The sequence below is a fragment of the Anser cygnoides genome, chromosome 3 (genome assembly GCF_040182565.1).
Source record: "Anser cygnoides isolate HZ-2024a breed goose chromosome 3, Taihu_goose_T2T_genome, whole genome shotgun sequence".
NCBI lineage: Eukaryota > Metazoa > Chordata > Aves > Anseriformes > Anatidae > Anser > Anser cygnoides.
Window position 1 is genome coordinate 102349813 of NC_089875.1, and position 12681 is coordinate 102362493.

The following is a 12681-nucleotide window of genomic DNA, read 5'->3' on the forward strand; positions in this document are numbered from 1 at the left end:
AAGTCTAATTTAATGGAACAACTCTTTGGAAGTAGCGCCAGTACCGTCCTCCTTTCTAGAAGTAACGACATGACACCTTTTGACATAGACTGGGAGTTTAGTAATACTCTTCTTGTTGATAAAAACAGTAAAGTCAAAGTAAAAGAAGACAATGATCTTTTCAGTGAAAGAAGAAACCTAAACAGACACAGTCTGCAACGAACTACACTCAAGCCAGGAGTTAAAACCTGCCTTACGCTAGGTCTGGCTGGGATGGAATTAACTTTCCCTGGAGCAGCCCATACAGTGCTGTGTTCTGCAATTGTAGCTCAAACAGCACTGGTATCACACCAGTGTTTTTTTCTATTAGTGAGCAATACTGGCACCACATCAAGACTCCCTCCAAGCCCCAAGAGCCAGCAGGCTGGGGGTGGGCAAGTGACGGGGAGGGGACATCACCGGTGCAGCTGACCTAAACTGACCAAAGGGATATTCCATGCCATGTGATGTCACACTCAGCAATAAAAGGTGGGAAAGGGGAAGGAGGCGGGGGGGGCTCTTGTTGTGGAAGCGTCTGTCCTCCTGAAAAACCACCACGCACATTGAGGCCCTGCTTCCCAGGACGTGGCTGAACAGCCCCCATTGATGGGAAGTAGAACCACAAAAAGACGAACCACAAAAGATGATGGGAGAAATTCCTGCCTTCTAGCATAGAAAGATTATTATAATTTGATTAATTGCTTTAATGGGATACGCAGGGAGATGGTTCCTGCTGCAGGCCAACTGGTCTTCCACTTCCGGTCCCCAGGAGAGTGGACATCAAACAAAATTCTCTGAGGATCATCCAACAAAGATGTTCAGATGTCAGGACACACTTGACATAGGAAATAGGAAATTTTAAGAAAAAAGATTTTTTTCTCTTTGCGGAAGTACAGATGAAAAGTTTTTTTTGGGGGGGATCATAGTAGATAATCTGTCACGCAAGAAAAGAGATTTGAGTTGGAGGAGGAGAACTTGGAATGCCCTTCACAACTCTGAAGTGAAGCCTGAAGAAGACTACAGTAGTAAGAACAATGAACTGGGAAATGCTACAAAGGATTGACCATTTTTCTCATATCTGTGGTGTCTTTGCACTAGCTAAGGAGTAAAAAAAAGTGATTTTTCAGAACCCTCATAAACGCTGTGCTTCTAATGATGCTTTGCTTGTTGCATATATATCTAAGGAGGTGAACTGCAAACCTATAATGCTTCCAGAATGGGGCTGCTTGGAGAGGATGTGCTTCAGCTACCTGGTAGCCTCAGGCTCATTGCTGGTGCTGAGGCAGAAGGTCTAATGCAGCCAGCCCAGAGCCCATTAGCTTTGCCAGGGGGTACGAAAGAATACCTGGTCTGGCATGGTAGGAGTAGGAATTCGATCAGGAAAGTGTCTTGAGGCAAGTGGCTACAAGAGCCCCAGCAGGGCTTTCCTGGATACTTGTGCACCAGAGTGCTCAGGGTGAGCCTTTACTATTCAAGAGAATTATAATAAACTCCGCATAGTGCTCTAAAGCCAAGACTAGAAAGAATCAAGCTGCCGATTGCAGGAAGGGAGGTTTTGTTCCCTGAGCTGCATGGCTTCGCTAAGTGTGACCTGTTCGTGTTCTGACATGACAAATTTCAGCCTGAGAGATGCCCTGGGTGACTGCTCACTTAGAAAATTCCCCCCCCCCCTTTTTTTTTTGGGGGGGGGGACGGACCAAATTTAACATGGTCTCCTGTTCCAAATTGTCTCTGATTATCTGCAAAGTCTTGATGTCGGCAGGAGGAGAACAGCTGCATCAGCGTGTGCTGTCAGCCAGGACTCGGGGCTGCAGGGACTTGCTGGGATGCCTCTGCAAGGCATGGCTCACTGGGGTAACCACTGACATGGTTTGCATGAGGCTGTCAGATAACATAACTGCAGTCATTTCTCTCTAAACTGCCTTCACCTCCTCTACTCCCCACCTGTTTCTTTCCTCACGCTGGAGCTCCCTACCAGCAGTGCCACGCTGTTTCTTCTCGCCTGATGGAAGCAATGTTGCAGCAGAGTAGGAAGGCCTCGCATGAAAGGGAGGCGGTCTTACTTCAAAAGTGGTTTCCCTTCCACTCTTCACCCACACATGAGCACTAACATGGATGTACTCAAGTGCTCTGGCCAGCGGCCTGGCACCAAGACACTTGTACCTGGTTGGCCTGGTCAGGGGTCCTTGCGGCAGCCCAGAGCACAAGGCTTGCCTGCTCTGAAGTCCTCCTCGCGTCTGCTGTTGGCTGTTTGGGCTGGGGAGGGTTTGCAAGTGCCTTTCCTGCTCTTACTGCTTCTCCTCTGAGAGTCATTAGGGTTTTCTCACTGTCCATTCTCATCTCCTCTGAGCTGCCAAGTGCTCCAAGCTGATCTTTATCTTCCCACCATCACCCCTTAATGGCTTACATTTTTCTTTTACCCTGGGTATCGGCTGCCCCCGGTATTCCAAGCAGCCACAAAAAGCTGCACGTTGCTCTGATAGGACCTTGAATTCTCATGAAACTAAACCCTGAACTGCCTGTGTGAACCAAGCACCAAGCCCTGGCAATAATTCTTATTTAGCCAGCAATCATTACTTTGTTTGCTTGGTACCCATTTTTCTTTGTCTCATAAATTATCTTCTAGAATAACAGCAATGATGTCCAGGTTTTAGTGAAAATTTTGCCTCAGCGTGCTCTCTAATCCTGTTGGCTTCACAGCACCCATGTGAACATCCTGAGAAAATGAGAGGTACAGAAGGTCTTCTCTGAGTCCCACCGGCTGCTGACAGAATTTAGACCAGAAGTGTCCATATTCTCACTCCTAGCATGGCACCACTCCACTCCCATGTGCGTATAGGCATCCTCTATCCAAATCTCAGATATTTGAATGCAAAGGCTTTCAACTAATGATCAGTCCTGGAATGAACTGCAAGATGGATTTTTTTTTTTCCGTCAAGGAAATGCACAAACCTAGGATGAAAGTCTTCTTCTTAAGAATACTCTAATGTCTTCTGAAAAAAAAATAATAATAATAAAATAAATTGTCTTGGAGTTTGTTTGCTTCCAGTGAATACACTGTATATGCTGTCACAGGATGCAGTTTTGCTTTAATTGATAAGCATCCTCGTGACACTATGCCTTCAATCCAGGGGAAAAAAGCACGAGTAACATTTACAACATTCACTGAAAATATTTAATTCAATGCTATATTGATATTTCTGTGTTCTCCTCAATTATAAGGTACACTCTGAGATCTAGAGTTCATCCAAAACCTAATCCAGTATATCCTCACTTTAACGAGTGGTAATCACAAAACCTGGGAATAATTGTCCTGATTTTCTGAGGAGCATAGTATTGCAGTGCGTACTGAATTCAAAGTAAGATTAATCTTCCTGGGCAGCAGATTGTTGTTATCCTGACATAATGGCAGCCCATACATAAGACCTGCAGATTGGTACTTTGGAGATCCAGAGTTCTTCCCCTGACTGTGATTTTTACAGTTTTTCTTTTCAGACATGCCTTTGCCAAAGAAAGATGCTAGAAGACTGCTGAGAGGCCTAGGAATCACAGAATCACTGAATGTTAGGGATTGGAAGGGACCTTGGAAGATCGTCTGGTCCAATGCCCCTGCCGGAGCAGGAGCAGCTAGATCAGGTCACACAGGATGGCGTCCAGGCAGGTTTTGAGTGTCTCTGGAGAAGGAAACTCCACGACCCTCCTTTGGGTAGCCTGTTCTCGTGCTCTGTCACCCTCACCATAAAAAAGTTTTGTCTCACATTTAAGTGGAACCTCCTATGTTCCAGCTTACACCCATTGCCCCTTGTCCTATCATTAGATGTCACCGAGAAGAGCCTAGCTCCGTCCTCCTGACACTCTCCCTTTACATATTTATAAACGTTAATAAGGTCACCTCTGACTCTCCTCTTCTCTAACTAAAGAGACCCAGCTCCCTCAGCCTTTCCTCAAAAGGGAGATGCTCCACTCCCTTAATCATCCTCGTGGCTCTGTGCTGGACTCTCTCAAGCAGTTCCCTGTCCTTCTTGAACTGGGGGGCCCAGAACTGGACGCAATATTGCAGATGTGGTCTCACTAGGGCAGAGTAGAGGGGGAGGAGAACCTCTCTCGACCTACTAACCACAGCCCTGCTAATACACCCCAGGATGCCATTGGCCTTCTTGGCCACAAGGGCACAGTGCTGGCTCATGGTCAGCCGGCTCTCCACCAGGACACCCACGTCCCTTTCCCCTTTGCTGCTCTCTAGCAGGTCAGTCAGCAACTTATCCTGGTGTCTGGGGTTGTTCTTGCCCCGATGCAGGGCTCTACACTTGCCCTCGTTATATTTCATGAACTTTCTCCCCGCCTGATGCTCCAACCTGTTGAGACCGGCAGCAAAAGTTCAGACAAGTCTGTTAGTTTTGAGTCACTTCATCTCTTTATTGTCAACTTGTTGTGCATTACTGCACAACACAGAGACTGTGACGCTTGCGTCTTTGTTCTTCAGGCCGGATTCTGTTGTTTTGAACCCTTGCGCATCCTCCACCAGAAAAGCAGCCCCTTCCTGGTTTGGACGCCTTTGAGAATGGTGTAGGTTCCTGTGGATGTCGTTGATGGCCTTAATTCTGGAAGCCGCACAATTGCTTCTGCTTTTGGGTTGTCTCAGTGGCTCCCTCATCTGTGGCTCCCTAGGCTTAGGGAGCATCTCGTCTGAATAGATGGCGCCTCTTTGAACCTTTGGGTTTTCTTGTGCACATACGCTTAGAACTGGCAGCCCAGCAGCTCCTTGGTGACGTGGCCGTCTTACAGAATGTGCATGGCTCTTGATGATTGCATTCACGGCTCTCATTCTGGCAAGAGCAGACGGCATGGTGCTTTTGGGCTGGTGCAGTGCTTCGCTCGGCAGTGCCAGTGGAATTGCCTGGTCCAGATAGCCCTCGACATTTTGACGCTTGTCTTCGTTTTTCCTCAAGTTGAGAGTTTCTGTGCATCTGAGGAACTGGTGACAGAAAACATAGCCTTTTAGAGACTGAAAGCAGGGAAAGAAGAGGCTTCCTTCATCAGAGAAGGAAAGGAAAAGCAGAAGCGTTTGAGTTCAACTTCCAGTTGTGTTTGTCATGTAGTAGAAGTACTTGCTGAATTACAGGTTGTACTAAATACCACCTTGTGTGCCCGTCATTGCTAAGCTCCGTATATTCCTACTGCTTTCACAGGTTGCATTTTCAATTGCAACTACGTTGTAAAAATAGAAATTCAGACTGTATTTGACAGACTGATGTCTACTCTTACTATAAAGGCACAGACCTTGCCATCTGGTACAGATGTTGCAGTCTCTCTGTCTATGGGAACAGCGTTTTCCTCTGCTGTCCTTTCCATCTGATGGTCACACACCTCTGTGGAAGTCTTTGGGACCTCCACTTCCACAGCTGCATTGCTTACTGCAATGGAAAGAATAATAATTACTATTATTATTAAAAAAAAAAAAAAAAAGTAAATGAACAACGGACAATATGAAGAGAAGAAATACATAGGAAATGGATGGAAGAAGTGTTGAGGGACACGTTATCTATGGCCTGCTGTTTTGCCGTACCTGAATTGCCTGAATGTCACGGCTCGCAGAGGACTGAGGTCTTTGTGTTAACCAAACGCGTGAATTCTAATACCAGGACTAGACTGCGGAAGCAGCACCTCAGCACCGTGATCGTGATCTCCAGGCCTGTTCAGCTTGGCTATAAATTGAGCCTTTATCATCCACAGTTTCGGCTATACAGGGGCAAGGGTTTGCGTGTGTCTTCAGACATCTCTTAAAATGCCCCGCTCTTTCCAGCAGCTCAGCACAAATTTGAAGCTACCTCCTTCTGCCAAACTCCTCTCTGTGTACCAGCACGGAAACCTGTTTCTTAGGTCCCACTGAGACCAATGAATGTGCTTAACTGAGGAAGGAGGCACTGAACAACTTGGAGCAATGTCCTGTATCTGTATCCTAAAAGCAGCCCCACGTTTGTGCCAGTAAAGACAGTTGCCAAGAACTTGGTTTGTCGTGCTCCTTTGGGAGCCAGTACTCTCAAGCCACTTCTTACCTGCTTCATCAGTATGCCGGGTGAGTGTAGAAGCCCCGTTTGTCTCTGGAGTCACTTGCTCCCCGAGAGAAACCTGTGCACAAAACCTTCACGTTACTGCGGGATTTAGTGCAACATGGAAGAATACTCCATATTTCGGCTGCTGTCTTTGAAACATCACAGAGAAGTCTGAGTGGGAAGCCCCATTCATTACCACATCCAAACAACCCTGTCTAGGACACTGTTTTAAAACCAAATGATATAATTGTTAATTGATAAAGTTACCTCTTTGCTTTGAAAGGCTTCTAGTGGGGCTTCTTTGGAGCTCGTCGCACTGCACTCAGCTTCCCTGGTGCTGCTTGATAGTGGGAGCTGAGTGGTACTTGAGGTCTCCTGAAAACAAATACAAAGAATCACATAATTAACAGTAATCTGGATTTGTGTTTCTGCCTGTGAAGGGCTGTCACAAATCAGTTCTACTTTAACAGATGTTAAGCCCAAATGGTTCCTTTATGGCAGTGTACCGTGATGATTTAGGGGATTACGAGCACCACAAGGAACCCATGTGATGAGAAGTTTGAACCGTTAAAGTTAGGTGAGGCTCGAGGAGGGCAAGTTGAAAAGAAAATGGGGTGCAAATTTTTCCAGGGACACCGGGAATGGTGAATCCTGGAATCAAGCAAATAATGTTATTTTCCTCTCGAGCTCTTTAACAGGGGAAACCTAATTTGTTAGTATTCAAAATGCCATTGTTACCTCTGCAGATTTGTGCTGGTGCTGGGAGTGAGCAAAGGTGGTCATTGAAGGGGTCATCTGCCCGTTCTCAAAGTGTTTCCTCACTGCAGCCAGGCCCCCGGGCACAGTGCAGGACTTGATTTCCTCTGAGGTCTAGAGTGATCAAATAAGGCCAGGTGTTTTCCATTTGCAGTAAGAACATACCATCCATTTCAACAAGTAAGGGCAAGGTGTTATAGGGTGTAAATGAAGCAGTTCATATGTTCTCAACACAGTTCGGTTGGGTCAGGCTTCCTCCAGTTCTTCCTTTTGGGGAGAGAGAGCTAACAGCACCATTGCTGGCAGTGTTGGGAGGAGGGAATTGGAACCTTCTTGGCCCAAAGAACCGCAGGAATCTGTTCCAAATATACAAGGGCAATTAGGAAATCAAGAAGACAGTGGGCAGGAATTGCATGGTTTGAAAACACGTGGACTCTGAAGGCGAGCGTGGCTGTTGGCTGCTTCCCTCAGGTGGCTTCTGGGCTACCTGAGCACCCATAGCTGAGCTGTTTTATCATGCGGTAATTTCAAATTCTTCAGCTCGAGCAGCAAGAGCTCTAAAGTCACTGTGCTCCTGAATAGGATTTTATTATTTGGCGATAGAGAATAGTTGTTGTGGTAAGGAAACTGCCTTGTTTTGTCATCATAGGATAACCGTGTTGCTGATCTCTCTCTCACCCATGATCCTCATACATGAAGTTCAGGCAAAGGTGGACTGAAAGGAAGAGCACTTCCATGAAGTAATGGGGATTGTCCAAAAGACCAAAGGCATCTAGCGTGAAAAACCTCATTTGGTAGAGAGAGAGACTGATGGATGACTATGTTTGCTCTGTAGGTTTCCTAATTTGGGATTTAAATTTTGATCCACCCTATGATCCACCTGATAGCTTGCTTGTAGAAATAAAGATGGTTACGATCTGTCCCTGGGCAAAGCAAAGGTAGAATTAAGAAGATATTGAGACATTGGTATCTTACATTGGCAAAGCGGTTGCTGTTCTCTGCCTTTGACACCGCAGCCTGATACAGAGCCATTTTGTCTTTCAAGGAGACATTCTCCTGGAATTCCATCAGCGTGTTTCCAGTGTGTGGAGGGCTCTCTTCTTGAAGTCCTCCTACAGCTTTGCAGCCACCCACTGCAACCACAAAGAGACGTCATAGTTGGGGAGAGGGAGATGGGTGCATGTGTTTCAAAGCTTGAAAGAAAAGCAGTAAGCAAAACAAACAGTATTGCCAACATTTTGCCAACTGTGTCGTACTTTTACTTTAGAACACATAAAGTACGGAGCATTTAATGTGTGGAAACCAGAATGCCTTTAACTAATAAAAGTTAACACATTGTTACCAAAGCAACAAGTTGCTAAATCCAAACTATCTTCACCAAAGAAGAAAATGAAGATACCACTTTTTCGTAATTGATGAATGCTGCCCATAGTTTTGATATCATATTTGTAATCTGGGCTGTCTTCATCAAAAGTTATCTTCTCAAAACATAAGACACCATTCTGTTGTGTTTTGTTCAAAAAGTATTTAATGGGCATCAGGCACTCCTCCGTAATACAAAAGACAAAATGGAGAAGGCTGGAAAGCTTGTTTTGCATTGGGAAGAACGCCACGTTCTCTCCCTGGGCGGCCTGGGGGCTGCCCTGATGAGGTGAGTGTGCTTGCCCCTTGTCACCTCAGAGATGGAGTGCATTGAACTGAAGGGAGAAATCCGATCCAAGTGGTAAGGCTAACCTTCAGTGTTGGTGGTCTGTCCATTGCCTGAGGACATCTTCTCAAAGATTGCCCTCCCCCGTTTCACGCTGGACACTTCCATCAGAGAAATGTCTGTCTGGCTCCCAGGCTGAGTGGCCAGTGCTGGTGGCAGTGAGCTTCTGCCACTTTCCGCTTCCTGTTGGAAGACATGGAGGGGATGTGAGCTAGAAGCTACTGGGAGGAGCCAGGTAGGCTTTTCAGGGGGCAGAAAGGATATGAAGAGGCAGCAGATTGGAAGGGGGTGCTGTTCTGGCAGTAGTGTTCTCCAAGTCCTCAGTGAGAGCACGGGAATCCTTTTCAGCTGCGGAACCTGCGTGCACTCACCTTCCTGCCACCCAGGGTCTCAAAGTGGCTCTGCAGCTCCTTGACGGAGATGGGGAAGGTCTCAGTCCGGCGAGGGCCACCCAGGGTGACGTCCGCCCTCCCGCTGTCTGCCGCGGCTTCCTCCACGGTGCTGCCTGGGCTGGCTTTCTCTGGTGCCAGGGACCGTGGGGCTGGCAGGCGTTGGAAGGCCAGGCTAGGTGTCAGAGCACTGGCGGCCTCCCATCTCTTCATGAGGAGCTTCACAGAGCTCTTCTGCACGGTCAAGTCGGGCAGCTCCATCGCGCCCTGCCAATGCAACGGGTACCTCATGACATAGCTTGTATTTCAGACCAGGGTTTGAGTGGTTTGCAGTATTTCATGGGGGAGGAAGAAGCACAGGAGAAGCGCTAGGTTTCTGCAACCCAAGGGTACTCATGAAGGAAATTCCCCTGGGACACGTGCACTTGTCAGCAAAGAATTTGACTTTAGGCCGCAACCTGACTTTAAGCCACTTTTGCCACCTGCTCACGGCCGCTTAAATCACTACAGAATGCTGAGGGCAATTCATTCTTAAGTCAAATACTTGGTGAAGACTGCACGTCTGACACTGTCAGGGCCTTGAATTGTTTCCCAGGCTTCGTAGAACCTTCTTAGCCTTTATGAAAATGCAGGAAGAAAATTGGGGGAATACGAAAACCCAAAGAGGTATGGAGCTGGGCTTCAATGGCCTTTAGCATGTCATACCGCCTTCGCCGACTGTACTTCCTAACTTTTGCTGGCCACTTCTAAAGTTATCATGCTTAAAACGTGCCAGAGGAAGGCACAAACTAAGGGCTTGGCTGCTTTTTGTTCGATGGCCATGCTGGGCAGGAAGGCAGAGGGATGCGAGAGAGAGAACCAGAAGCTGCTTCAGTTCTTCCCTCTGTCTGGTGACTAATATTCACTGGCCACGGTACTAGAGGATCTCTTCTCCACTAAAGACTCCCTGAAAGTGCACGTGAGAGCTAGCTGCACGCTTCTGACACTGTCACTGGAAGAGCGTGCAGTTTTTCTTCTGCAGGTAAGCAGAGCCACAAGTATCTGAAGCATTTCATTTTTTTTTCTTTTGCTCCCTCTCGCCCATTTATCACATGAAGAGTATCAGGCTTTGCGCTAGACCACCTACGTCCAAAAAAATGCACGAACTTGTGTATTCGTAAGGAGCTAATCTTACCGCTTGGCTCTTCTCAGTTGAATTTTCCTTTTGTGACTCTGCTGCACACATTGCGTGCCTGTTGAAAGGAAGGCAAATTTAAACATTCTCTTATTCACTGGTCTCATTTGACTAATGAATGTGAAGCTAGATCGACAGTTCACAGTATGCATTGGAGAAAAGCCTCATCCTACCTCGTCCGTCACAACCTCACTTCCAAGAAGTGATGGCCGCAGGAAGAGGCGCCGCCTTTTAACCTGCCTGTCTGCATTGTGAGCACACAGTCAGTCCACAGTGTCCAGGTTACCGTCTCCATGTGTGGGCATACGGAAACCAAGGCAACCAAGCCGGCCTCCTGGCTTTCCTTACCCCAACAGACCCACCAGAGAGTCCTTGGAATCTGTTGAGATTCTGTTGGTGGTGGTGCACAACCTCTCCCAGAAAGAACTTGGTGTCCTTAGGGACAAGTTCTTGGGCAGACCGTTGTGGTAGACAATAAATGCCCTCAAACAGAGAGACTATTGGCTTTTCATTTTTATTCTCCGTTACTCAGCTAACTTCAAATTCTCTCTTAGAGCTAACTGGCAGAATTGTTAGACTAGCTCTGGCATGCCGTGCTTGGTTTTCTTTCATTCACTCATGCTGGTGTTTTTTGTGTGTGTGTTTTTTGATACCGAAGAGAAATATCAAAATGTTGGGTAATTTACCCTTGGGGGCGTTCTCTCTTCCTGTAGTATCGGGGAGACTTCTGACTCTCAGGCTACAGCTCTTTGGCCAACAAAAGTTTTGAAGGACTCTCTAGTAAGCCAACCCATTTTATGATGCCACAAAAGTACAAGGGCAGAAGCAGAGAAAGCTAAGGACTGTAGATTTAAAGTAGAGAGTTAACATTTGGCAGTTAGGTACCTTCCTTTGGAAAAGGATCAGGGAGATCAAGGTGACTTAATCAAAAAAGTGATTACTTAGATGAAAATATCAAGGAAAACGCAGATTTCAATACTAAGAAAGGAAAGAAGTCTAATTTAATGGAACAACTCTTTGGAAGTAGCGCCAGTACCGTCCTCCTTTCTAGAAGTAACGACATGACACCTTTTGACATAGACTGGGAGTTTAGTAATACTCTTCTTGTTGATAAAAACAGTAAAGTCAAAGTAAAAGAAGACAATGATCTTTTCAGTGAAAGAAGAAACCTAAACAGACACAGTCTGCAACGAACTACACTCAAGCCAGGAGTTAAAACCTGCCTTACGCTAGGTCTGGCTGGGATGGAATTAACTTTCCCTGGAGCAGCCCATACAGTGCTGTGTTCTGCAATTGTAGCTCAAACAGCACTGGTATCACACCAGTGTTTTTTTCTATTAGTGAGCAATACTGGCACCACATCAAGACTCCCTCCAAGCCCCAAGAGCCAGCAGGCTGGGGGTGGGCAAGTGACGGGGAGGGGACATCACCGGTGCAGCTGACCTAAACTGACCAAAGGGATATTCCATGCCATGTGATGTCACACTCAGCAATAAAAGGTGGGAAAGGGGAAGGAGGCGGGGGGGGCTCTTGTTGTGGAAGCGTCTGTCCTCCTGAAAAACCACCACGCACATTGAGGCCCTGCTTCCCAGGACGTGGCTGAACAGCCCCCATTGATGGGAAGTAGAACCACAAAAAGACGAACCACAAAAGATGATGGGAGAAATTCCTGCCTTCTAGCATAGAAAGATTATTATAATTTGATTAATTGCTTTAATGGGATACGCAGGGAGATGGTTCCTGCTGCAGGCCAACTGGTCTTCCACTTCCGGTCCCCAGGAGAGTGGACATCAAACAAAATTCTCTGAGGATCATCCAACAAAGATGTTCAGATGTCAGGACACACTTGACATAGGAAATAGGAAATTTTAAGAAAAAAGATTTTTTTCTCTTTGCGGAAGTACAGATGAAAAGTTTTTTTGGGGGGGGATCATAGTAGATAATCTGTCACGCAAGAAAAGAGATTTGAGTTGGAGGAAGAGAACTTGGAATGCCCTTCACAACTCTGAAGTGAAGCCTGAAGAAGACTACAGTAGTAAGAACAATGAACTGGGAAATGCTACAAAGGATTGACCATTTTTCTCATATCTGTGGTGTCTTTGCACTAGCTAAGGAGTAAAAAAAAGTGATTTTTCAGAACCCTCATAAACGCTGTGCTTCTAATGATGCTTTGCTTGTTGCATATATATCTAAGGAGGTGAACTGCAAATCTATAATGCTTCCAGAATGGGGCTGCTTGGAGAGGATGTGCTTCAGCTACCTGGTAGCCTCAGGCTCATTGCTGGTGCTGAGGCAGAAGGTCTAATGCAGCCAGCCCAGAGCCCATTAGCTTTGCCAGGGGGTACGAAAGAATATCTGGTCTGGCATGGTAGGAGTAGGAATTCGATCAGGAAAGTGTCTTGAGGCAAGTGGCTACAAGAGCCCCAGCAGGGCTTTCCTGGATACTTGTGCACCAGAGTGCTCAGGGTGAGCCTTTACTATTCAAGAGAATTATAATAAACTCCGCATAGTGCTCTAAAGCCAAGACTAGAAAGAATCAAGCTGCCGATTGCAGGAAGGGAGGTTTTGTTCCCTGAGCTGCAC

At 46.5% G+C, this 12681-nt stretch overlaps 1 protein-coding gene across 1 annotated transcript; it reads right to left on the reverse strand.

Annotated features, from left to right (window-relative positions):
- Nucleotides 1-2577: 2577 nt before the first annotated feature.
- LOC136790277 (uncharacterized) lies at nt 2578-10257 on the reverse strand. Its single transcript, XM_066993212.1, has 10 exons — nt 10099-10257; nt 8907-9191; nt 8562-8718; nt 7803-7960; nt 6810-6941; nt 6339-6446; nt 6075-6147; nt 5299-5432; nt 4754-4993; nt 2578-2640 (listed from the first exon to the last, which is right to left on the reverse strand). Exons 1-10 carry the CDS (start codon nt 10147-10149, stop codon nt 2578-2580), a joined length of 1401 nt encoding a protein of 466 aa, XP_066849313.1. The 5' UTR covers nt 10150-10257.
- Between the last annotated feature and the right edge of the window lie 2424 nt (nt 10258-12681).

What these genes read in the sequence shown, in the direction of transcription:
- LOC136790277 (XM_066993212.1), bottom strand. Translation starts at nt 10,149, where the DNA reads ATGTGTGCAGCAGAGTCACAAAAGGAAAATTCAACTGAGAAGAGCCAA. An exon ending in ACAGCAACCGCTTTGCCAAT is followed by an intron (nt 6,942 to 7,802) that starts GTAAGATACCAA and finishes TGATCACTCTAG; the next exon opens with ACCTCAGAGGAAATCAAGTC. An exon ending in CATCTGTACCAGATGGCAAG is followed by an intron (nt 4,994 to 5,298) that starts GTCTGTGCCTTT and finishes TTCTGTCACCAG; the next exon opens with TTCCTCAGATGCACAGAAAC.